This window comes from Mercenaria mercenaria, chromosome 17 (genome assembly GCF_021730395.1).
Source record: "Mercenaria mercenaria strain notata chromosome 17, MADL_Memer_1, whole genome shotgun sequence".
Lineage (NCBI taxonomy): Eukaryota > Metazoa > Mollusca > Bivalvia > Venerida > Veneridae > Mercenaria > Mercenaria mercenaria.
In genome coordinates, this window is record NC_069377.1 from 47,747,026 (window position 1) to 47,772,295 (window position 25,270).

The following is a 25,270-nucleotide window of genomic DNA, read 5'->3' on the forward strand; positions in this document are numbered from 1 at the left end:
TTATGTATTTCATCTTACATCTTATGTCTAAGGTATTAGGCATTAGGTATTTCATCTTATGTCAAAGGTATTAGGAATTAGGTACATGTATTTCATCTTTTTGCTAAGGACTTATATACTCTCTATTGCGGCTATCGTACTTTACAATAAACATGATAAAAACGTATATAGTTTGAATAAATATAGTGTTCAGTTACAAACATAAGTTAGTTCAGAGATTACTAACTTCGCAGTTAACAAAAGACGACGCACAAGATCTGTAATGAAATATATAATGCAACAAGACAACAAACCGAGAAAAAAAAGAAAAGAAAAAGAAAAAATGGGTTTATTTAGTCTGTTTATGGGCAGTAATGAAATATTAAATCCTGCAAGACAACAAACTCAAATGAATCACTAGGAAATAAGAAATGGGTTTAATCGAGTCTTTTTATTGGCAGTAATGAAATACATAATACTGCATATGCCAATTTGCGCTAGTTTAAGCCATTCTCTATTTTTAGGAAAAGCCAAACCCCGACTTCTTTTTACAATAAATATATTTTAACTAAGTCATGGCCATGGTCTGGCTTTGTAAACTCAAACCACAACACCAGAAGTACAACGTAACACGTTTAATAACAATCCTAGGTCTGGTGACTATAGGTTAAATACTTTTTGAAATATACATGACATATATTCGGACAGACGTACTGACAAGAGCAATTTTAGGTCTCCCAAAAAACAACAAGAAACAAAAGCTGTCGGTTGACAGCGCACTCGACTATTCGAAGAATTGATGGAAGTATGGGTTCAAAATATTAACAGAGATTTTCTGACAAAAGATAAAAAATAGATAAGACAAACAATCTACCTGTGTTTGTGGATCTGGATATATCTTGCACTATATAGCAATGTGTTGCCATGATGGTAAGCAAGTGTTCAAAGTTTCGAAGTTATATATCAAACATTTTAGACAAAATATGAAATTGTATGCGGAACGTAACTAATTTCTATTCCAAACGAAAACGCCATTACTCAGCAGCTAAAGACCTTGTCCTAGTTATTTAGTCTTGCCTACATATGTATACTATGATGGTAAACAAGTGGTCATCGGAAAAAGTTGTTTAAAGGTACTTCTATTTCTGTCTCTAATGGCTTCAGAAAGGGATCAAATGCCCCGTGAATAACTTACAAAGTTTAATTAAACTTCAGCAAAAGACTTCATGAAAAAAAATGTTTAAAGGTATTTCTGTGTTTAGCTCTAGAGGATCCTACAAGGGGACTATTGCGCGTTTTAAAACCAATTTGGAAATGACCTTATAATGGTAGTACAGACCAGATTTGATCAAGAGCCATCATGCTGTTCATAGCATCAGTCGTTTCAAGCTTTTTTTCTAGTTTTAGCTCTAGAGGTCACCAAAAGGGGTAAAGTGCCACAAGCAGTTATCGTTAACGTCCGCCAATTTGGTTTCCCTATTGAGAACTAGGCAAATCTAACTTTTGATAAGTAACACACAAGATATAACACCTAAGAGGTAATACGTAACTGATAATACGTAACACCTAATATGTCATACGTAAGAGGTTATGCATAAAAACTAAGACAAAATGTCCCTAATAGGCTTCCGTATAATTGTTCCATTTTTACGCATTTGCGCGTAAACCGATGCGCAAATTTGCATATTTGTTCACTCCTGAAATGTATTTTACATAAAATAAAATTCTTTTCATGCTTATATTCGCATGTTTTCGAATTGTTTACCTAAAAAAGAAAGTACGGTGTTTAATCTGCGGACCGCTTTCTGAAATGGGGTAATATGTGGGTACTTGGCTTCAGCTGACTTGCATTTCACTGCATACTATTCAGCACCCATTTTTCTTTCCGTTTTCTTGAAGCAGATGTATGTTTTTCTTGTGGAAAATAGGTCTGCGCCGCAGTGAAAATCTAGAAACTGTATTAAGATTGATCTGAAAAAGCTGAATTTTCTATGAAACAAAGACCAATTTCTTTTATTAGTATATAGCCATCACTAAAGTGTATCACGGAAAAGTAAGAGACAAAGTATGTAATGCTAATGTTGTTAACAAGAGCATCAAAGATTCTACAGCTTATAAAATAAGTCACATTCGTGAAATAATTTTATTACCTTCTTGATATGTATATAAATTTATATATCAGGATACCAATATAAACAATCGCAAATCTAAAATTAGTATCGCTGTTAAATTCATTAACAAGTGATAATTAGCAGATCTGTCACTATTTACACTGAACACATATAGTAGAATTCTATGAATGGAGTATATTTGACCTTACAGTCGAGCCCTTCAACATTTTCATATATATCAGGGAATAAAAAGAATGTCAGTGTCCACACATTTTGTATCCTATTTAAAACGTATGTTTGAAGTTATGGTCGGTGTCCACAAACTTCTGTACAATTTTCACAAAGTGTATCTGAAATTTAGCTCGGTGTCCACAAAATTATCTTCCAACCACGTGTTTACTTTTTCATTTTGTGCCACAGTGAAATAATTCTTCCAGTCTCCCACTTGACCTGAAGTTAAAGATCAATTTTATTTATACTCTTTTTGCTAGGGTATTTGTATTGACAGGGGCAATGGGTGTTATATGTGTATTTGAATATATCTGTAATAACTAGTAGCATTGCCTTTTGGGGATTAAGCATTCTTAACTTTTCAGAAACAATATATTGACAAGAATTGCTCTAACTGAAGATTATAATAATGCGTTTCTTTCTCCTATACATAGTATTGCTCAAAATGGTATGCAAAATGACCTTACTTAAAATATAGAACTTTAAAAGTGATTTCACTTATATTTAGGAGTTATCACGTATGACCTCTAAATGATTTACCCTTTCTGTACATTGGTGAAGGTCTATCGTCAGCTTCTGAAATTTCCTCTTGAACTTTGATTTCCAAATCTGCTTTCTTCAAGTTTTCAAAATTACATGCATTGGCAATTTTTGTAATCAGATCTTCACTTCGTTCCATGTCAAGAAACTTGTCTAGTTTCTTTATTTCTCTGACTGGGTTCTATAGAATTATAGAAAACAATAATGCATGAATAATTACTTCAGATTTAATCATCAGGTCAATTTATTTGCTTCGTTCTGTGTCAAGAAACTTGTCAAGTTTATTTTATGTCCGCGATGGGATCCTATAGAATCGTAAAACACAAAAATGCATCAATAATTTCTTCTTATTTTATCATAAGGTCAATGTATTTACTTTTGATTTCTAAGATGCAGCCTAATTACCTGTTTCCCGAAACATACATAAAACAAAAATAGAATGTTATTTTCGAGTGGTTCTTTATAATTTTTTAACAGGTTCCATGACATCTTGACATAAAATCAAAGACAAAGATTCACTCAGAATAGCTGTACTGCAGTAGTCCCCTTTAATATAACAAAATTTTCTTTAATCAAAATCCTCTTTGAACAAGCTCTTGTTCAAAAGTTGTGACATATCTAGACTCCGTATGATGTTTCTCAAAGGATATCTCCGGCCAGGTTGCGTAAAATTGACAATCGTCTCTTTATAATTTAGTTTTGTTTCGAGATTAATAATAACAATTGTTAAATTTAACTCTAAAAATGACAGTCCTAGATCCGCTAAGAAATAACTCGTCTAAATAAGTTAGTTTCACCGTACCAATATCAAAGTAGCTCAATCTGTGTGAGCTTTGACTTGACTTGTCCAGTCAGACATAATGAAAGAGAATCAAATTTCAGAACGGGTTACCGAATGTGTTTAAACATGTCGAGGTTCGTGTTACAAAAATCCTTAGTCGAAGGAAACATTCTTCGGAGAAAAAGGCCACGGTTATTTGAGATGCAAGTAAATTCAAACTTTGATGTCGTCCGAGAAATCCAAGATGGCCCCCTTATTCTGTAACTGCATGAAAGTCGGCATAATGCACCAATGCCTGACACATTGTTTTTAATTTTAGTTACAGGAGCGGTGTATGTGGTTGGAATGATAGCAGAAATAGTGATTGTAGTGGTTGCTGTAGTAGCGACTGTAGTGTTGGTACTTTTAATGGAGGTAGTAATGACAGTGGTTGTAATAGAAGCTTTAATAATAATAATAACAATGATGATGTTCCATTCTAGCATACCAGAGGTCTACCATGGTTCCCGAATTTAACATCTGGTATATTTCGCCGATATGTTTAGTCTGTTTACACTACATCTAGGTAAAACGTTTCAGTAAATCAGCAACTGAGTTGATAAAACTCTTTAGAACCCTCGGAACTATCACGTGATCGATACATCCAAATACGCTGTGATGTTTCGATCGGGCTATTCTGCCTGTCCAGCAAATGTACCGAATTGATGCGCGCGCAATTAGCCCAGCTGAAATGAGTACAAATCAGACAAAAACGGGGAACACTCAACCCTACTCACATATAAGTCTAATCCGGATTATTTTTTCAATGCCTGTCATATACTTTGTGCATAAATGCAATAAATCTATGATAAGATTAATCCTTCTGATCTGTTTGTTTGCAATAAGCCAAAATACAATATTTTACGACCTCTTGTGTATTTCAAAATGTTAGTTAAATTTAAATTTTTGTTTACACAGTCTATCTTGACAGGAGAGAAGTCCAGATAAACAGCCCAGAGAAAGCAACAAATAGCTTGGATGTTCCAGGCAATACATAAAATAATTCGAGGGAAATGTAATGTAAATAAGTGATGAAATATTAACAAATTAACTTTTGTAAAATAAATAACTGAAAGTTGTTATTCTAATGCCTAAACAAAACATCCGATCTGCAAAATATACTTATCAGTTTTGTTAATTTTCATGAGCAGCTTACCTCTTTCAAATCTTCATAATAAATATTGATAATCTGATCTGGATGATTCTTTGAAAATCTTTCCCATTCTTTTACATATTGAAACCATGGATAAAAATGATCTGAAATTCAAAAGTCATATTAAATATTATTCATATTTCAGTATTGGATAACGTATTTTGAGACTAGATTAGAAATTCCCTGTTGACCTTGATATCGAATTCAAAACAGATGGTAACTAATGAAAGATATTATACTTTCGTTGAAATGAAAGCTCTTCTTACGGGGTATATGTTGAAAAGCTGAATTTGTTGGCATCATTTTCCAAATTACCTACAATATGAAATATCCTATGAAATGGAAGGTAGTGATGTTTCAATTTACAATATGTTTCAGTCATCTTTATAAAACGAATAGTGTGTTCTTTAATACAGTTAACTGATCACTTCACGCTTTGTTCTCAGTATATGAGTATAATTTGTTAGACATGAAGGCAGACTACATGTATAAACATAACAACTGAAGACAACAGTAATATAGGGCTAGATAAAGCTTACTTACACAGACCATAATCACCCGTCATTCTTGGCAGATAATCTTGAAAAGATTTTATTTGGTTTTCTTTGTCAAAGTACTTGTGATGGTGATAGAACGACACAAAAACATCTTTGGGATTCCTCATCACTTGAACAATCTTTACTTTCTTTCGAAATACACCATTGGGTGTGAGTTTGCAAGGGTAATGGCAATTCAGTACCCTCGGTGAAGGAATAGCTTCTACTATTTCAGGAGGTTGGAAGTCCAGGAATGCAGCTTCTTTCGTTTTAGTTTCGTACTCAGCATTACCACGCCTAAGCATGACTAGAATCTCCCATACCCAGTGTGTGCCTCGTATTATAGTATGATATGATCAAAATAATGTTCTTGCTTGTAAAAGTGGTATAATTATTTCTATGACAGCGTTTTCTTCTGTCTCATTTTATAATTATATGATAGTCAATAAAATTATACAATGCTTTCATTTTAAACCTAAATCCTTAAATATTTTATAAGGTCAGCTATCCATATCAACAATATCAAAGAATTGTAATACAACCTTAAGTTTAGAGAATCCTAGTAACAATATTCCACAAAAATAAGTTTAGTCTAGGGTTTTAAGAAAACTAAACCGGCGAAAAAAGTGCATGACAAAGTCAGCATACTAGTATAATATTCCTGAAGAAATATAATATTTGCTATATATAAACAGGAATAATGTATATGTATATATCTATTTATGTCCCCGATATAAAACAGTATGATGAAAGTCTTACCACTTTTAGGAAAGGTAGCCAGGTATATATCGTCATCACGTATCTCTAAGTTACAAACATTATCTATGTGTGATTTTAGGTCTCTGTTTGGTATAATATCTAAGGTTTGAGACCTGCAAGAAGACATACAAGCATTTGGTTGTTATTCATATTACGTATACAATAATAAACGGCATGAGTCAATACCTCCAGCGGCTGATATCTGATGTGTTCCTCCTAAGAAACATCGGCGAAGCACGCCGAGATTGATCTCAAAGCTCAGGCATCAACAAGATCATCGCAGATAAGAACGAACAAATCCAAAACCATTTATAACTTCAAATATAAACGTATCAATCATTAACTTCTTTACTAGACGATTTGTGAACTATACGGCTCTTGTGAGGTCTGCTATCATCTTGCATTGTTACGTTCTATGCTTCAAAATGATCTTATACTATTAGGTTTTATCATCTTCGGATCAGCGAGTAAATAGTTTTCTATATTAATACATGTAAAGGGTGTGTAGTAAATTCGTTCCTATTCGTTTTTGTTACCCTAATAAACTGAATAGTGTCGAATGGATTTTGTTGCACGTCTTGCATTGTTACTGTAAAACCTGTTTAGTATACAAGAATGTCATCAAATGCAATTTGGCATGTAGACCGTAAGCTAGATTTCACATTTTAAAAAGTGTGTCCAGTTTGGATAATGTCATTTCGGATAAAATCAAGCTGTTGAATATTTTACAGGCTAGCTTTTCCATTTCGTAACTAATATTGATTGAACGTTTTCATTTTCTGATGAACATACCTATAAGCTACTTTAGCCAGAACCATGAATTTATTTAAAGTGACCAGTACATGTAAACTGTATAATTAAGTGGATGGGGACAGTGAAAGTATTTGCATTTTCGAAATTGGGTGATTCAAAATATATATGTTTTATAGACAAAGAATCCAGTTTGTCCGGAAATTATAATATTTTTATTCAATTTTCTAAAACTGATATGCGTTCTTGTTTGAATGTTTAAATTACAGCGGCACTTGGAAACTCAATTGAAAATGAAGCCTATGGTGAAAATTGGAACGAACTTTTTACACACCCTTTACATGTATGTTATATATTTTACGTATGATTTTCTGCATGAAATGAATGACATTTAAGAATAAGTAAATTTTAAAAAGAACACTGCAACACTTATTCTAGTATATGAAATTTCAACGATAGATATTATAGAATAACTTACGTGTATGTTATTCCATCTGCAAAAATATGTTCTGACTTATTTCCATCAGGTAATTCCGATGTAATCCTAATCATTGTGTTCTTGTCGCTTACTGGTCTTAAACTTCTCAGCACATGCGGTTATTTATTTACAGATTTAGTTTATAAATATAACAGCAATAACGAGTTGTCGTAGTTTTAATTCATGATATACTGATAAAATACTGAACACACAATTATGAATATAAACAACTGATTATCATATGTTAGATTTGTAAACTTGGTTCAAATGTACCCACTAACCTGTATCGTGTTGATAAACTTGGACCGTGTTAACTGCTGTTCTTCTTATTTATCGCATAGTGCGGCAGTTTTCCTTTGATCTTTGCAGTATGTTAAACATGGTTACACACATTAACACTACAAAATCTGTGCTGATATTTTACAAAACTGTTACGATATATATCAACACAGAAATCTCTATAGAGTTTCATTAGAAAAAAAAACTGTTGCGATATATATCAGCACAGTAAAACTGTTCCGATATATATCGCAACACTTTTTCTCTATTGAGGTCCTACCAAGGGAGTATGATTTTTTCCTTTCAAAGAAAAGTTATATTTTTTAATTTTAGCTCAAATTTACAATTCACTGAAAAAGAATTATCACAAACACCTACATTAATAAAGTAAAAGAATAAATAAACTAGAATATTTCAAAAACTCGATAGTTATCTCCATATTCAGAAAAACATGAAATATATGAAATTCTGAGTTTTCTCAAATGTTTATTTTTCTTTGATTTTTTTTACAAACAAAACAACAAGTTTTACAATATACAATATGTTTGGCCAATGAAATGCAAAGATTTAAGACCAATGCAGAAATCTGTTGGATACTTTTATCTGGGGAACACATTTGCTAAAACAGAAGTTTTAGTGTTTCAGTCAGCGAGGCGCAAAAAGAGAATCAAAAGAGTAAATATAATAATAAACAAATTTAAATGAAAATAATATATAAATTTTAATAATAAAACTATGCGATAAAACAGTTATAATATGTAATGCTCGTGTATTACGAGGACATATCAGAGCTAGGGGTACATCTCGGTATTTTTCTCTGCACACATCTGTCTCGGCCTACCGGCCTCGACTAAATGTGTAGAGAAAAATACCCTCGGTGTACCCCTAGCTCTGATATATCCTGGTAACACACTCACACATACTATAACTATTACGTATTTATGGTAGACGACATGTGACTTGTAGTGAAAATATTTCTTTGATGTCATGCTTATGGCACACCATATCCTTTGTATAAGGTAACAATCTCGTGAAATACATTTTTCTGTAAGCGTATAAGTCATAATATCTTTAGCGAAGGAATTATCTACACGACCTGCAAGACTATATTTTTTACATGTCGCCTCTATGCTTCCGTATATTTCAGTATTTTATCTCAAGTCAGAGTGATAACACACACTTAACCTCTATAAGAAATTTCACTGTGTTATTCATATTAGCTAAAACTCTTCCCAGTTATTATCTCCCCTACCGGTGCTTGATTTACTCTGTTAAGATAGCAGGGTACACTTGGATTCGAACATTTTGGGCACGGCCAGGATTACATGTAGCGAGTCGTAATATTGCACTTCCCTAATGTGCATAATCAGGGTGGCCATTTTATAAATTGTGTGCATGTTTTGTGCTTTTATTATTTAATTAATGACAAAATCAGGACTCTCATACAAGAATACAGAAAGTTATCCATACGAAAGTTGTAACCCATCCATTAAAAATAACACGCCAAAATCATCAATTTTGCACTTTTTTGACAGCCTGCAATGATCCCGTTGCAGGAACAATGTCCAATTTTTTTGCATTTCTCAATTTAATATGCCCTACTGAACTACAGGATATTAATGGAATGTCGGCCTAGCCATCACGTTTTTTCACAAAATAGCAAAAATGTACCCGAATGTCAATCAACAAGCATGGAACCATTCAATAATTTGAATTTCCCGCACGAAGATGTCTTATCGATTCATACAAAGCTAGCAGCAGTTAGTATTACAACTGACATCAGAGTTTTACATGTATCAGCCGTTTGAATTTTCTAAAGAATTAACAATCATTATCTCTCACTGTAATTTACAGACATTCAAATCACGATGTTCTAATTATTACAAATTATGACGGGGGCCAGAGTTCGAAGTGTACCATGCTAACTAAGGAGAGACCACCTCGTTGGAGATATAACTAGCTACGTCTGAGCCAGGTAATATACATAAAATGTAAATAACAGGTCAATTCAATGTCCTCTGAGATCCCGACGCCTCAAACGTTAAGGGAGACTAACTTTAATATTATACTAGGAAGAAAACTAGAACTATAAAATTCAACTATAATTATAATGAGAATCAGGTTTAAGCAGCCACCGGAAACATAATAAAATTGTCAGGAATGTGTTAAAGAAATATAAGAAAGTGCAGATGCCACGCTTGTAAAACCAGTACATACATCCGTCGGTCGGTGTGTATTTTTTTTTATTCATACCTTCTAATATAATTAATATATTAGCTATTTTAAGAGCGATGAAAGCCAATTTTGGATCAAGTTAATTGGATAACATTATTCGGAATATGTACAGTTCATCTTCCCTACTTAACTAAATATATATATCGTTAAACAGATGATAAACATATGAAATTTCAGTGGTTCATTAACATTAACTGTATAACTGCAAATCATTTATCATATTTATTTCAATTTTACATAATATTTCTGCATTAGTTTTTTTGCGGTATTAGTTGAAACTGATGTCTATTTGACCATTATGAGTGCAAAACGAATTATAGTCCTTTCCTTTGGTCTAGATGTAGTCACATAATCAATCATAAAAAGTCGTTTGGACTCAAAGACGGAGCCAAAAACACATATTGACCTCCAGATGTGACGTAATCACGGTTTGACATCATAACAATGCGACGTCGTACACAATTTACTACGAAAAATGACCAAAAGCTGCAGATATTTTTCGTTTTCGCGAAACATTACTTCGTATTTACGGAATAAAAAAAGAGGATGTTATATCTAATAACAGAAGTGTAGGTCTTTCTAGGAGCTCTGATGATAATGCTTAAAAAGTTAAGTAGAAGCAACGTGTCTGCCATGTTTTTCCATTACAGTTTCTATGTGTGGTTTGACCTACTTGCTATGTGTGTCCCTGGCTATGTTGGTTTCGTTCAATGCTTCCAGGGAATATATTCTTACCGTCTTGTTTTAAAATGATTTATTAAGAGGTCAAAGCAAAACATTCGAATATCATAAATACAGATTCACATACCGACTAACGAGAGGCCCGTCATTATTTAGACAAAATCAGTATTTTTTGCTGATGATTTACAATCAAAGTCTATGTACCAAAGACATTATATGTACGCGTATGAACCTTTACAAGAAATAGTTTGATGCAAGACATCCAAGACGCCACATTTTTAATGTTATGCAAATTAATGATACCTTTGGAGTAATTGTTTGCTATTAAATTTTGTTAAAACTATTGTTTCACTACCAGATATTTTCAATATTTACATAGTCTAGATAAAGGTTTGATAAACCTGCCACCGGTATTCAAAATATTTCTGGCAAAAGTATAATATCATCAAAATATAGTGCTTTCATCGATTGATGTGACATTGCGCGAGTAAAGAGAACTTTGCTGAATATGCAATTAAAATCAACATATACGAGAAATACATTGCTGTTGCAAAGCAAAGGAGGCAATTATCGACCCCTTAAGACCATAATCTACCGTACATATTCTTACTTTCACTTTCGGAGACAAAGTGACACATATATTTGAGACAAACTATCATTGGTCGATTTCAACCAATGAAAACACTTGTTACATTACAGAATAAGGTATGGTCAACTATTCTGTCTCGTGACATGTGTCTGCCATTATCGACCCACTTCTGCTATTATCGACCCCCTAGTAAAAAAAAAAAAAAAAAACACTGAAAACACTGAAAATCATGCATAATATTATTATTAAGTTAATTTTTATTTGTCCTTTATTGTCATAATTGCAATTTGAAATTATGCAACTTATCATATAAACAAACCATAACTTTACTACGATTTCATGGAAAATATTATTTCATGTGTGTTTTTTTTTTATTTATAAATTTGGTCTTTCATACTATCACAGTTTCATATTTGGTCTTTTGACTGACAAATTGTAAATATTAGATAATAGTTATTTGTAATATAACATTAGCCACACACAAGAGATAAATAATTCAAACACTCAAACAAAGTTGATTATCCATATTATCTACAGCCTTAACAACATATTTTAGCATTCAATTTTTATACATTTAAAATTAACTTTTTGTAAGTCCTCTGGAGTCAACAAGTGAAGTTCTGGTTGCTTAGTACATTTAATGTGCCACCATCCAGCGCATTCATCACAGCCTTTTCACTCATTTGGCTTCCAATTAAACTGACCACAACCCTGACATTGGTCTAAGCTGTCTGCACTGTCCATCATCATTTTGTCCATCAGAGGAATCGTCAAAATCGTCATAACTGTCACTATCATCATAAATGATAGAAACATCAGACTATGACGAACTTTCAGAGACTCTGCGCTTTTTTTTTCTCTTTATTTAAGGAGATTTTTAATCCTTGTGATCAACTAAAAATGTGCATTCATAACTTTATCATGAGTCATCACAGAACATTAGGGGTTCTAACTGACCAATCAGAGAGCTGCATTTTAGAGTACCTGCCAGTTTCCACTTTGGTATAACAAAGTATATTTACAATGAACATATAGTGACTTTAGAAATAAATACTATTTTAGAAATCAAATCAAGATTTTTCACTGCACATGCTTCAGATGATGCTACAAACAACAAAACTTTGAAGTTTTATTGACATGTTATATTGATTTAATACCTTTATTTTAGTTAAAAGTTTGAGATTTTACACAGAGAGTCTAAGATAAAGTCCGAGTAAAATGTAATCAATACCCAATTGAAATAAGTATCATTCCACAATGTTTTGGACATGTTAAAGTTATGAATTAAGTGCTTTCCTCAAAGCAACAAGAAATTATATAAATTTAATTAGTTAGGGGTCGATAATAGCAGAAGGTCATATTTTCAATCTGCTATTATCGACCCCCACATAATCCTTCCAGAAGTTGCAAGAGACTACAAAAATGGCTGCTAGAAATGGGTTCTATATGTGTATAGTAGGATTAAATACAAAATTAAACTGATTTGATCCATAAAAACGGTAAATTTGATTTAACAGAAAGATACCTACCTTAACGGACGATGTAGTGGTTGGCACTGAAATTTATCTCATGCAGTCGCACTGTATGTAAACATTCAAAATGGCACATGAAGAAAATTTGTGACGTAAAAATGACAGTGAATGACATGATCACATGATTTCTAGGAATAAATGTGATTAAGTATCAATTAAGGGTGGGGGTCGATAATAGAAGAGGGTCGATATTAGACTCCTTTGCTCTATGCTTTATTCGTAATTAGCAAATATAGAACATAGATTAATAACATCTTATAAAGTCTGTTTAGACTGTCCTATTAGCTATGTTGTAGACAAAAGACCAAGTAGAAAGTTACAAATGCGAATTCTGACCTTAAAGCTACGGTATCATGATTAAACTAATTGCTTCACTTTACATATGGAAATGTAATTTAATTTCATAAAAGGGTGTATAAATCATTTTTCTTTTACATCATCTGTTCTAGCAGCTACTTAACTATGAAATTATGTTTTCCAGTGTGCATATATTCATTTAATTTCTTCCACACACATACACACAAACACACGCACACACACACACACTAACACACACCTATATATATGAAACATCTTAATCATGTTCCGAACAGACTAAAGTACTGAGTTTTGGATTTAAATGTTCTTTGTATAGATCTGGTGATTATATATCAACTTTCTGGAGATTTCACTCCACCTGAGATTTTTGGGAAGAAGCACCATATACTCCCTCTAGATATGCTATGTATGTGAGTTTTGGGAAGACGCTATTATGCAGTGTACCTAAGCACCAGTTTGTTTCTAAAATAATACGTTTTACTTATTTTAATCGGCTATATTTTAGGAAATTCAATCTTTTATACAATGTTGCATAACAGGATTTTTTCACGGAAATCTATTACGTATTTCACATGTTTCTGAGATTTCGCAAGGACAAAACGTCTCCCATATCTAATATTGTACTGGAATTAGTGGAAGGTTTTTTTGAGCTCATATGTGATACGCCATTTATTAGTTAATTTTTACCGGCTGTCTCTATTACTTATAAAATGTATGATAGAAAGTTTTGTAGGGAAAAAGACTCCCAAATCAAATTACTTAGTATTGCCCGGTATAATATATAGATTGTACGTTTCACTACACCGGCCTTAGCCCATACAAAATGCGTAACAACTTCAGCATATTTTTCTTACTGAGTTATGAAAACTATCCCTATTAAGCATAAAGTAACAATTACACTGTCTCCGTGGCTTTAAATTTTAAACAAAATCAATATTCTACGCAAGCTGTCGCCAAACGTTCAGAACAAATCTTCAACAATATTTATTATCGGTTGTCTATGGAAGCCGTGGAGGGACAATTTTGAGTTTTGACTTAGGGTGTTTTTTTACTTTTGAGTTATGACTTTCGACTTTTGACCTATGACTTTTGGCTTAAGACTTTTGGCTTAGGCTAAGCATTATACACGTGTTCTAGAAGCTGAAGGCAACTACGTTGATTTCAGGTATGTAATCCATATTTTAAACTTTTTCTTCATACACATACGCTGTGAATTAAAATGATTTCCATTATTCTTGCTCAAATACTCAATATCGCGCATATTTAAGTGGTTTGTGACGGAGGAGAGGATGTGGGAAGGAATTTGTGTCAATGTAATTTGACTTGAATGACAATGTTGACCAAAAATCCTAAAATATGTATAAAGTGTGTACATATATTTCAGGTTTTCCACGATCATTATCCCAAGCTAAAGCCTTACATTCCAGTGGATTGGCTTTAGATATTCGCCATAAACCCCATTTCCTTCCGCCCCTGGTTAAATATAGCCAATATTTTTTCAGTTTACCATGTACAGGTGATGATCATTAAAAGCATTTTGTAACATTTTAGCGTGTTTTTAAAAAAAAATATATTTTACCATCAATGCTCTCAATATTTGAAACAAGATTTGAAACAATGCACAGACACTAGGGCAACAATAGCTAGTAAAACTTTCAAATGAACCCCTACGAATGCAAGCTGAATGAATCACTGGTATCAATCGTCTGGTCTGTTACCATTCTGTCAAATGACACCGGTCCCGACAACTGTCATTTGTATTCCGACAAGAAATCAATAAAAAATATATAATTAATCAATCAAAATTTTATGGAACACTTCCTTGCGAATTGATCCAGCTTTGAACTGCGCATATGGTTCCCGGGAAATACTAAAATTGATACCGTTTCGACTACATGTGTACATTATACGGATTATCGCTTCAGCACATGTTACACGAGGTTTGTTTACATAAAAAAGTGATGATCTGGTTTAACACAGCCGTACGAGAATCAATTTTGGTATCCGGTTTATGACATGCGCTACACAAAGCGAGGGTCCAGCGCAATCAAGTGTTCCCATTGTTCGTGCGATGTTTCAAATTTTGTCATATTGACAGTATTGATGGTAAAAATATATTTTTTTTTTTAAATACACGCTGAAATGTTACAAAATGCGTTTTATGATCGTCACCTATGCTCAATACATGGTAAAATGCTAAAACATATTGGCTAAATTTAACCGGGAGCGGAGGTGAATAGGGTATGTGGGGGTCCGAACCCCAAGTGTCAGTGATCTGGAATACTTTGGACTTAAAAATTGTACCTATGTTGTACCATGCAGAGATTAATATCATAGATAAACATGTATTTCAGACTCATCTACTAGACTGAAAAATATGAAGATGAAAACTTGGATGGTGTTTAGTGTCTGCTTCATAATACTGCTCGGTATTATCAAGCTACTGAGCCCAGGTACCTACCATCAACATCTATAACCGACAAAACTATGTTCATTGTAGAGTACTTTACGAAAGGCTTTAAGATCTGTGCGTCAAAAGGGACGACGTCATGGAAATAATGACAGCGCTGGATCCAGTTGGTGTTGAGCTGCAGAAAGCACATCGTCTCCACCGGTGCGTCAACTGTGCCAAAGGACCCAATTTTATATGGCATATAGACGGTTACGACTAACTAAACCATATGGATTTTGTATTTATGGTGCGGTGGATGGGTTTAGTAGAAAAATATTATGGTTAGAGATTTTGGACTTAAATAATGACCCACACTTGTTTGCAATATACTTTTAGATGCATTGAATGAGCATAAGAAGTCCCTCGAATACCAAGTTCTGATTGTGGCACCGAAAACCCCATTGCTTTACTTTTGCAGCAATACGTCCGATATGATTCTGCTGATCCGTTTGCGTTGTAGTTGGAAAAAGCACATATAACCATCGCATTGTGAAGTGGTGGGGTACATTATGACAAAATGGAGTCCATTGGTGGATTAACCTTTTCAAATAAAATCTGGAAAGACTTACGCGATACAGGGACATTCAATGAACTGGACGCAATACAATGTGAGAATTTAAAATTTGTTTTATGGATCTCATACAAACCGAGTTAGACCGGATTGCACAGTAATGGAACGTTCACGAGATAAGGGAACAAACCAGTTCTCAGGTTATTGGTGGAAAGCCTGATACACTGTTCTTTATACCAGATATGTTTGAAATTAACGACATCGGCACTGCAAAAGACTTGAGTGACGTAAAAGTTTGCAAAGTTTGTATTCATATCCAAATAGGCACTGTGAGGAATTCAAAGAATTAGCACATCTTTTGAAGCCAGACCTACAGATGCCATTGGATGATGAATCAGCACTACGACTACACATATACTGAGTTGAACAATTTAATTTCGAGAATTGATTAAACATAAATAGACCAAAAACTGTCTTTGTACTAATGTATACTTCATGTGCGTACTTTGGTAATAAAACTACTGAAAAGGATAATACAGATAAGTTTTGAAAAGTGGCAACTGGAAATCAGAAAATTGTTCTAATCTTTAAAAGTATTTTAAACAAGTATACGAAGTATAAATAGTTGGAAAGGTCTTTGGACGTTCTATCATTTGACATGCTTATATAGTTATTTTAAGGCAGTGGTAAATTAATATTGAGCAATAACTATTTGCAAAATATCAGTTGACGGGTCTTCCTTTATAGCTTGCAAGTCCATATTTAAAAAAATCTTTTACAAAATATTGCATAAAGATAGCTTAGGGGAATCGTTACACAGTTATTTGATAAAATGATACATTCAATTATAAACACATTTTTGTTACAGAGTAGAGTACTTTTTGTCGGGTTTAACGTAACCACAACTTAAATATAGGTCATATGGCAAACTTCCAGTTATACATGGTGAAAGAAGACCTCAGTTGTCCCTTCAGGCATAATGTCATCACGAGCGGGCACCTAGGTAGAATCACTAGTCTTCCGTACGCCAGCTAATGGATGCACGTGAAGAATTCTTCACCCCACTTGAGCCGCGGACTCATATCAGTGAGTGGCAAGTGATTTGAAGTCAGCGACCTTAACCACTCTGTTATGGAGGCACCGAATGCAACAATTACCTTTCTTTGACTAGGTAGTGACACACCAACCGACCACATTGGAACGGTTCCCATTGGGACTCGAACGCTCGACGTACCATTCCTGAGTCGGATGTCTTAACCAGCTGGCCAAGGTGTAAGGTTATCTTCATACGGGAAAAGCAGTATATGTTAGGATAGATATCGATACGCTCTGTGGCTGCATGATGATAAATTTAGGGGTCTCTGTAGCCGAGTGATTAAGGTCGCTGACTTCAAATCACTTGCCCCTCATTGATGTGGGTTCGAACCTTACTCGGGGTGTTGAATTCTTCTTGTGAGGAAACCATCCAGCTGGCTTACGGAAGGTCAATGGTTCTACCCAGGTGCCCGCTGGTGATGAAATAATGCACGGAGGGGCACCTGGGGTCTTCCTCATCCATCAAATCTGGAAGGTCGCCATATTACCTATAAATGTGTCGGTGCGTCGTTAACCCAACACAAGAGGGCCATGATGGTCCTATATCGCTCACCTGAGTTTAATTGCTTTCTTGAAAAAAAAATCTTTGCTAAAGCTAAACAAATAACACCATGGGGTGGGGTCAATTTGACCCCAGAGGTCATGATTTGAACAAATTTTGTAGAAGTCTACTAGGCAATGCTACATGTCAAATATCTAATTTCTAAGCCTTCTGGTTTATTTTTAGAAAATTTTTTGAAGATTTTCCTATGTAAAATCAAGTGACCCCTGGGGTGGGGTCAATTTTAACCCCGGGGGTCATGATTTGAACAAATTTTGTAGAGGTCCACTAGGCAATGCTACATATGAAATATCTAAGCTCTAGGCCTTCTGGTTTATTTTGAAGATTTTTCTATGTACAATCAAGTAATCCCATGGGGCGGGGTCCATTTGACCTCGGGGGTCATGATTTGAACAAATTTTGTAGAAGTCTACTAGGCAATGCTACATGTCAAATATCTTAGATCTAGGCCTTCTGGTTTATTTTTAGAAAATTTTTGAAGATTTTCCTATGTAAAATCAAGTGACCTCTGGGTTGGGGTCAATTTTGACCCCGGGGGTCATGATTTGAATAAATTTTGTAGAAGTCCAATAGGCAATGCTACATGTCAAATATCTAAGCTCTAAGCCTTCTGGTTTATTTTTAGAAATTTTTTGAAGATTTTCCTATGTAAAATCAAGTGACCCCTGGGGCGAGGTCAATTTTGACCCCGGGGCCATGATTAGAATGATTTTAGTAGAGGTCCACTAGGCAATGCTACATGTCAAATATCTAAGATCTAGGGCTTCTGGTTTTTGAGAAGAAGATTTTTTAAGATTTTCCTGTGTAAAATCAAGTGACCCCCGGGGCGGGGTCAATTTTGACTCTGGGGTCATGATTTGAATAAATTTGGTAGAGGTCCACTAGGCAATGCTTCATACCAAATATCTAAGCTCAAGGGCTTCTGGTTTTTGAGAAGAAGATTTTTAAAGTTTCTCCTTTTGGTTGCCATGGCAACCAGAATTCTGTATGGAATTCAATTTTTTGAACAATTTTTAAAGAAGACCATCCAAGGAACATCCCTGTGAAGTTTCATCAAAATTGGCCTGTTGGTTTAGGAGGAGATGTTGTTTAAAGGAAAGTGTGGACGGACGGACGGACGGACGGACGACGGACGGACGGACGGACGGACGACGGACGGACGGACGCCGGACGATGTGAAGTTTCATCAAAATTGGCCTGTTGGTTTAGGAGGAGATGTTTTTTAAAGGAAAGTGTGGACGGACGGACGGACGGACGGACGACGGACGGACGCCGGACGGTGAGCGATCACAATACCTCACCCAGGTGAGCTAAAAATAAATAAATGAAAATTTTGGTACACATACTTTCAAAAGTAATAACAGGTGCTTTATTTTAAATATATACTTTTAACGTTACCAAAATCATTGTGCATCACTCTCGCAAAAGCATGAAACACAACATATATACATATATGGTGTCAAAGGAAGCCTCAAGACGTCATTCACGCTGTACAAACAGTTTACAAAATGAAAAGAGAAAGAAAATATGTGCAGAAAGAAAATGCGAACTAACCTTTGACTTTTTAAGTTGAATATACAGATCAAATTCTCAATATATCATAGATACAGACCCTGGGCGAGGAAGGTGGGGGTGTACCCTCCCTCCCCCCACCCACAGTTGGCTGGTACTAACTATTTTGGCAAAGAAAACATTTTCTCAATTTTAGACCGAAAACGCACCAGAGACCCCATTTCATACCTATATTTCAAAATTGTTCAGGAGGAGAACCCCTGACCCCACTCCCCCACTTAAATGACGGGACTATCGCTCCAGTATCTCAAAAGTTAGACCAAAAGTGCACCAGAGGCCACTATTCCATGCCTGTATTTCAAAATTTCGCAGGGGGGACAACCCCTCCAGTACCTTAAAATTTAGACCAAACAAGAGGGTCATGATGACCCTGGATCGCTCACCAGAGTAATATGTTTCAAATGTCAAACTGATGATTTTTAGAAATTTTTTGGAAAATTTTCCAATGTACAATCAAGTAACCCCTGGGGCGGGACCAATTTTACCCCGGGGGTCATGATTTGAATAAAGTTTGTAGAAGTCGACTAGGCAACATTACATATCGAATATCTAAGATCTAGGCCTTCTGGTTTATTTTAAGCAAATTTATGAAGATTTCCCAATGTACAATAAAGTAAACCCTGGGGCTGGGCCAATTTGACCCTGGGGGGTCAAGATTTGAACAAATTTTGTAGAGGTCCACTAGGCAATGCTACATGTCGAACATCTAAGCTCTAGGCCTTCTGGTTTATTTTCAGAAAATATTGAAGATTTTTCTATGTACAATCAAGTAACCCCATGGGGCGGGGCCAATTTGACCCCGGGGGTCATGATTTGAAGAAATTTTGTAGAGGTCTACTAGGCAATGCTACATGTCAAATATCTAAGACCTAGGCCTTCTGGTTTATTTGTAGAAATTTTTTGAAGATTTTCCTATGTAAAATCAAGTGACCCCTGGGGCTGGGTCAATTTTGACCCTGGGGTCATGATTTGAATAAATTTGGTAGAGGTCCACTAGGCAATGCTACATGTGAAATATCTAAGCTCTAGGCCTTCTGGTTTATTTTAAGAAATTTTTTGAAGATTTTCATATGTAAAATCAAGCGAACCCTAGGGCCGGTCAATTTTGACCCCGGGGGTCATGATTTGAACAACTTTAGTAGAGGTCCACTAGGCAATGCTACATGTCAAATATCTAAGCTCCTGGGCTTCTGCTTTTTGAGAAGAAGATTTTTTAAGGTTTTCCTATGTAAAATCAAGTGACCCCTGGGGCGGGGTCAATTTTGACCCCGGGGGTCTAATTTGAACAAATTTTGTAGAGGTCAACTAGGCAATGCTACATGTGAAATACCTAAGACCTAGGCCTTCTGCTTTATTTTTAGAAATTTTTTGAAGATTTTCCTATGTAAAATCAAGTGACCCCTGGGGCGGGGTCAATTTTGACCCTGGGGTCATGATTTGAACAACTTTAGTAGAGATCCATTAGGCAATGCTACATGTCAAATATCTAAGGTCTAGGGCTTCTGGTTTTCGAGAAGAAGATTTTTTAAGATTTTTCTATGTAAAATCAAGTGACCCCTGGGGCGGGGTCAATTTTGACCCCGGGGTCATGATTTGAACAAATTTGGTAGAGGTCCACTAGGCAATAATTCACACCAAACATCTAAGCTCTAGGGCTTCTGGTTTTTGAGAAGAAGATTTTTAAAGTTTTTCCTTTCGGTTGCCATGGCAACCAGAGTTCTGCATGGAATTCAATTCTTTGAACAATTTTTAGAGAAGACCATCCAAGGAACATCCCTGTGAAGTTTCATCAAAATTGGCCTGTTGGTTTAGGAGGAGATGTTGTTTAAAGGAAAGTGTGGACGGACGGACGGACGGACGACGGACGGACTGACGGACGGACGGACGCCGGACGGTGAGCGATCACAATAGCTCACCCTGAGCACTTTGTGCTCTGGTGAGCTAAAAATGCACCACAGGAAACATTTTAATATCCATATATAAAAACTTTCATAGAGAGACCCACTCTTCCCCCAAGTACGGACAGAGGTTCCCCTCCCAGACCTAACTGCTCTCGGCGCTATGCACCTCGATGGCGACGCCTTTGTTTTAAACTGGTCCCCACCCTAAATCAAATATTTCTGGATCCGGGTCTGAGATATAATAGAATAGAAAAAATCATGGAAACTTCACAGGTCGCTCAACACGACAAAAACGAAAATGTTGCAGGCTCGGTTTGAATGAGCCTGTTTATGGAGGTAGTGGAAATGCATGCTACCGCCCACGCCCTCTAGCCCCGGGTTGAGCAGAACTCAACATTAAAACGTGCTAAAAGTACAAAAAAGCAATTTAGAGACATCCGCAGATGTATTCAAACGGCGGCGAACATGGAACCTTCAATGATAAACGTGTTGAGGCGTGTAATTCCATGAAAAGCGGCGTTTGGTCCCCAGATAAAATAATGGGATTGCCCCAAACGAGAAAACAATGGGCAGAACTAAACAAACTGGATATTAAGAAGGGGATCTGAGGTTATGGAGCCTGTGTATCGCAGGAACTGTCAAAAGACAAAATTAAAAAGCAGGCACCATACCCAAGGGGTGATTATACAATACCCAAGGCTATGAAAGCGGGGGTATTGGAACCACCAAGGCCGAAATGATCATGTTGAGAAACTAAACAGTACCAATAACGCGACATAAATGTCGTGCTAAACGATCTGAGAAGATCGAAATATAATATCCAGTCAAAATATTTAGAATACAATAACACCAAAGTTGATAAGATTGTAAATTATTTTCGAATTAGTTGTATCTCCAGTGTTAAGTAACCGTAGGCTGATAGAAATTAGAACGTTGTGCAATTGTTTGATGCCAGAATTTATTGGCAACATGGTTTTTGTAAATCGTAGGTGTACAAAATGTTAAGTACTTCTTTTGCCCTCTGAAGTCATACCTTCTTAATTCAAGAAGCACACTATCTTTTAAAAGATGATTTCGTTGTGCACGAAAATAGGAGCGGGGTTTTGCTGTTTAGTTTCCCAAAATTTCCATCAGTACCTCGTATTTTAAAATGTTGGCATACAGTTATTTGACATGACTAATTCACAATGACACTGTTTGTTTGTTAACACCGGAAACTAATGTGGGGAACTCCCCCAGGGGATGTTTGTAATTTTAAATTTAAACGATAAAAGCAGGATGAAAGATGCACCATTCCAAAAGCTTCTTTGGTTATTTAGCGTGCCAGGTGTTTAAAACACCCATACATTGGACTCTCGTACCAATGTAAACAATATCAGTTGGAGAAGCGGGGCTCAAACGCACGGCCCCTGATTTCATAGTTACACTGTTACAGTGTTATCACTTAACAACAGCATCAGCTCTTACACACAGCTGACAAAATTATGATATGACAATACTGGGTCTGACAACTGAAATATTATATAACTTACTAAAGAGCAATACTGGGCCTGACCACTTAAATATTATATAACTTATAAAACACCAATATTGGGTCTGACAACGGAAATTTATATAAATAATAAAACAACAATACTGGGTCTGACCACTGAAATATTAGATAACTAATAAAATAACAATATTGGGTCTGACCACTGAAATATTATATAACTTACTAAACAACAATACTAGGTCTGACCACTGAAATATTATATAACTTACTAAACAACAATACTGGGACTGACCACTGAAATATTATATAACTTATAAAACACCAATACTGGCTCTGACCACTGAAATATTATATAACTTACTAAACACCAATACTGGGTCTGACCACTGAAATATTATATAAATTACAAAACAACAATACTGGGTCTGACCACTGAAATATTATATAATATAAAACAACAATACTGGGTCTGACCCCTGAAATATTATATAACTTACTAAACCCAATACTGGGTCTGACCACTGAAAAATTTATATAAATAAATTTAAAAAAACAATACTGGGTTGACCACTGAAATATTATATAACTTTCTAAACAACAATACTGAGTCTGACCACTGAAATATTACATAACTTACTAACAACAATATGGGTCTGACCACTGAATATTACAACTAAATTTCAAAAATACTGGGTTAAACCCCTGAAAAATTACTAAGTTACTGAACAACAATACTGGGTCTGCCACTGAAATATTATATAACTTACTAAAAAAAACAATATTGGGTCTGACCACTGAAATTATATAAAAACACCAATACTGGGTCTGACAACTGAAATATTATATAACTATAAAACACAGACTAGGGTCTGACCACTGAAATATTATATAAACTATAAAAACACATACTGGGTCTGACCACTGACATTTATATAATACTTTAAACTTTAAATAAACACCATACTGGGTCTAAACCTGAAATATTATATAACTTATAAACACAATACTGGTTCTGACCCTGAATATTATATAAATTACTAAACACCTACTGGGTCTGACACTGAATATTATATAACTTACTAAACAACATCAAACAGGGTCTGACACTGACATATTATACAACTTAAAACAACATAACAGGGTCTGTCCCTGACATCTTATGTACTTAATAAACTGACATTGAAATATTATATCAAACTTATAAACACAATTCCTGGTCTGACACTGAAATCTCATATAACTACACAACAATATTGGGTCTTAGCCATTGAAATATTATATAAATTATTCACCAATACTGGGGTCTGACCACTGAATATTATATAACTTATAACAACAATACTGGGTCTGACCCTGCCATATTATATTAACTTATAACGACAAATATCTGGCTGACTTACATACTGACATTTATAGAACTTAGCAACAACATACTGGTCTGACTCACTGAAATATTATAATAACTTATAAATAACAATACCGGTCTGACCACTGAACGTATTCTATACTTATGAACAACAATACCGGTTATGACCATCTGAGAATTTATAACTAATGCACACAATACGGTCTGACACTGACATATTATAACTTAGAAACAAAAAGACAATATGGTCTGACCTCTTAAATAATATATATACAACCATACTGGTCTGACCCTGAAATATTAAAAACTTACTAAACAACAGTATTGGTCTGACACTGAAATATTATATATATTAACTTACTAAACACAGTACTGGTCTGACCAATGACATATTATATAACTTATAACACACAGTACTGGGTTTATCCACTGAAACTATTGTATCAGCTATAAAACACACACTGGTCTGACCACTGAAACATATATAATTTACTAAACACTAATACTGGTTCTGACCACTGAAATATTTATTAAAACTTACTGAACACCAATACGGTTCTGACCACTGACAATTATATACCTTATAAACAACATACAGGGTCGGACCACTGACAGTTTATATGACTTATGAACACCAATACTCTTAACTGGGTCTGACACTGACATATTATATAACTTATAATAAACAAGAATACTGGGTCTGACCCTGACATACTTATATACTTATTCAAAACAATACCGTTCTGACAACTGACCTAACTATAAATTATCAACAACAATACCGGGTTCTGACCCTTAAATAATATATACTTATAAACACAATAGCCGGGTCTGACCGCTTACATAATATATATACTTATAAACAATCAATACCACCGGGTCTGACCACTGCAAGATTATAACTTACTAAACAATAGTACGAATATTATATAACTTACTAACAACAGTACTGGTCTGACCACATCACATATATATACCTTATAAACACCTACACAGGGTCTGACCACGTGACATATTATATTACTTAATGGAACACCAAGTACTGGTCTGACCACTGACATATATATCAACTTATAAACGACAATACTGGGTCTGACACCGAAATCTTATATACTTATAAATAACAATACCGGGTGCTGAACCAATGACATATTATATAACTTATGAACAACAATACCCCCGGGTTATGACACTGAGATATTAGATAACTATGACAACAATCACCGGGTCTTACGCACTGCCATATTATCTAACTTACCACAATAATCTGGGTCTGACCACTTCAATAATATGTAACTTAACAAACTAACATATGGGTCTGACCACTG

At 34.9% G+C, this 25,270-nt stretch overlaps 1 protein-coding gene across 1 annotated transcript; it reads right to left on the reverse strand.

Annotated features, from left to right (window-relative positions):
* Positions 1-2,022: 2,022 nt before the first annotated feature.
* On the reverse strand, positions 2,023-7,904 carry LOC123537302 (sulfotransferase 1B1-like). The gene is made up of 6 exons (XM_045320980.2): positions 7,358-7,904; positions 6,130-6,242; positions 5,378-5,704; positions 4,838-4,938; positions 2,862-3,042; positions 2,023-2,540 (listed from the first exon to the last, which is right to left on the reverse strand). Exons 1-6 carry the CDS (start codon positions 7,429-7,431, stop codon positions 2,428-2,430), a joined length of 909 nt encoding a protein of 302 aa, XP_045176915.2. The 5' UTR covers positions 7,432-7,904; the 3' UTR covers positions 2,023-2,427.
* Positions 7,905-25,270: the final 17,366 nt, after the last annotated feature.

What these genes read in the sequence shown, in the direction of transcription:
- LOC123537302 (XM_045320980.2), bottom strand. Translation starts at nt 7,431, where the DNA reads ATGATTAGGATTACATCGGAATTACCTGATGGAAATAAGTCAGAACAT. An exon ending in GGCTACCTTTCCTAAAAGTG is followed by an intron (nt 5,705 to 6,129) that starts GTAAGACTTTCA and finishes CTATAATACGAG; the next exon opens with GCACACACTGGGTATGGGAG. An exon ending in ATTATGAAGATTTGAAAGAG is followed by an intron (nt 3,043 to 4,837) that starts GTAAGCTGCTCA and finishes ATAATTCTATAG; the next exon opens with AACCCAGTCAGAGAAATAAA.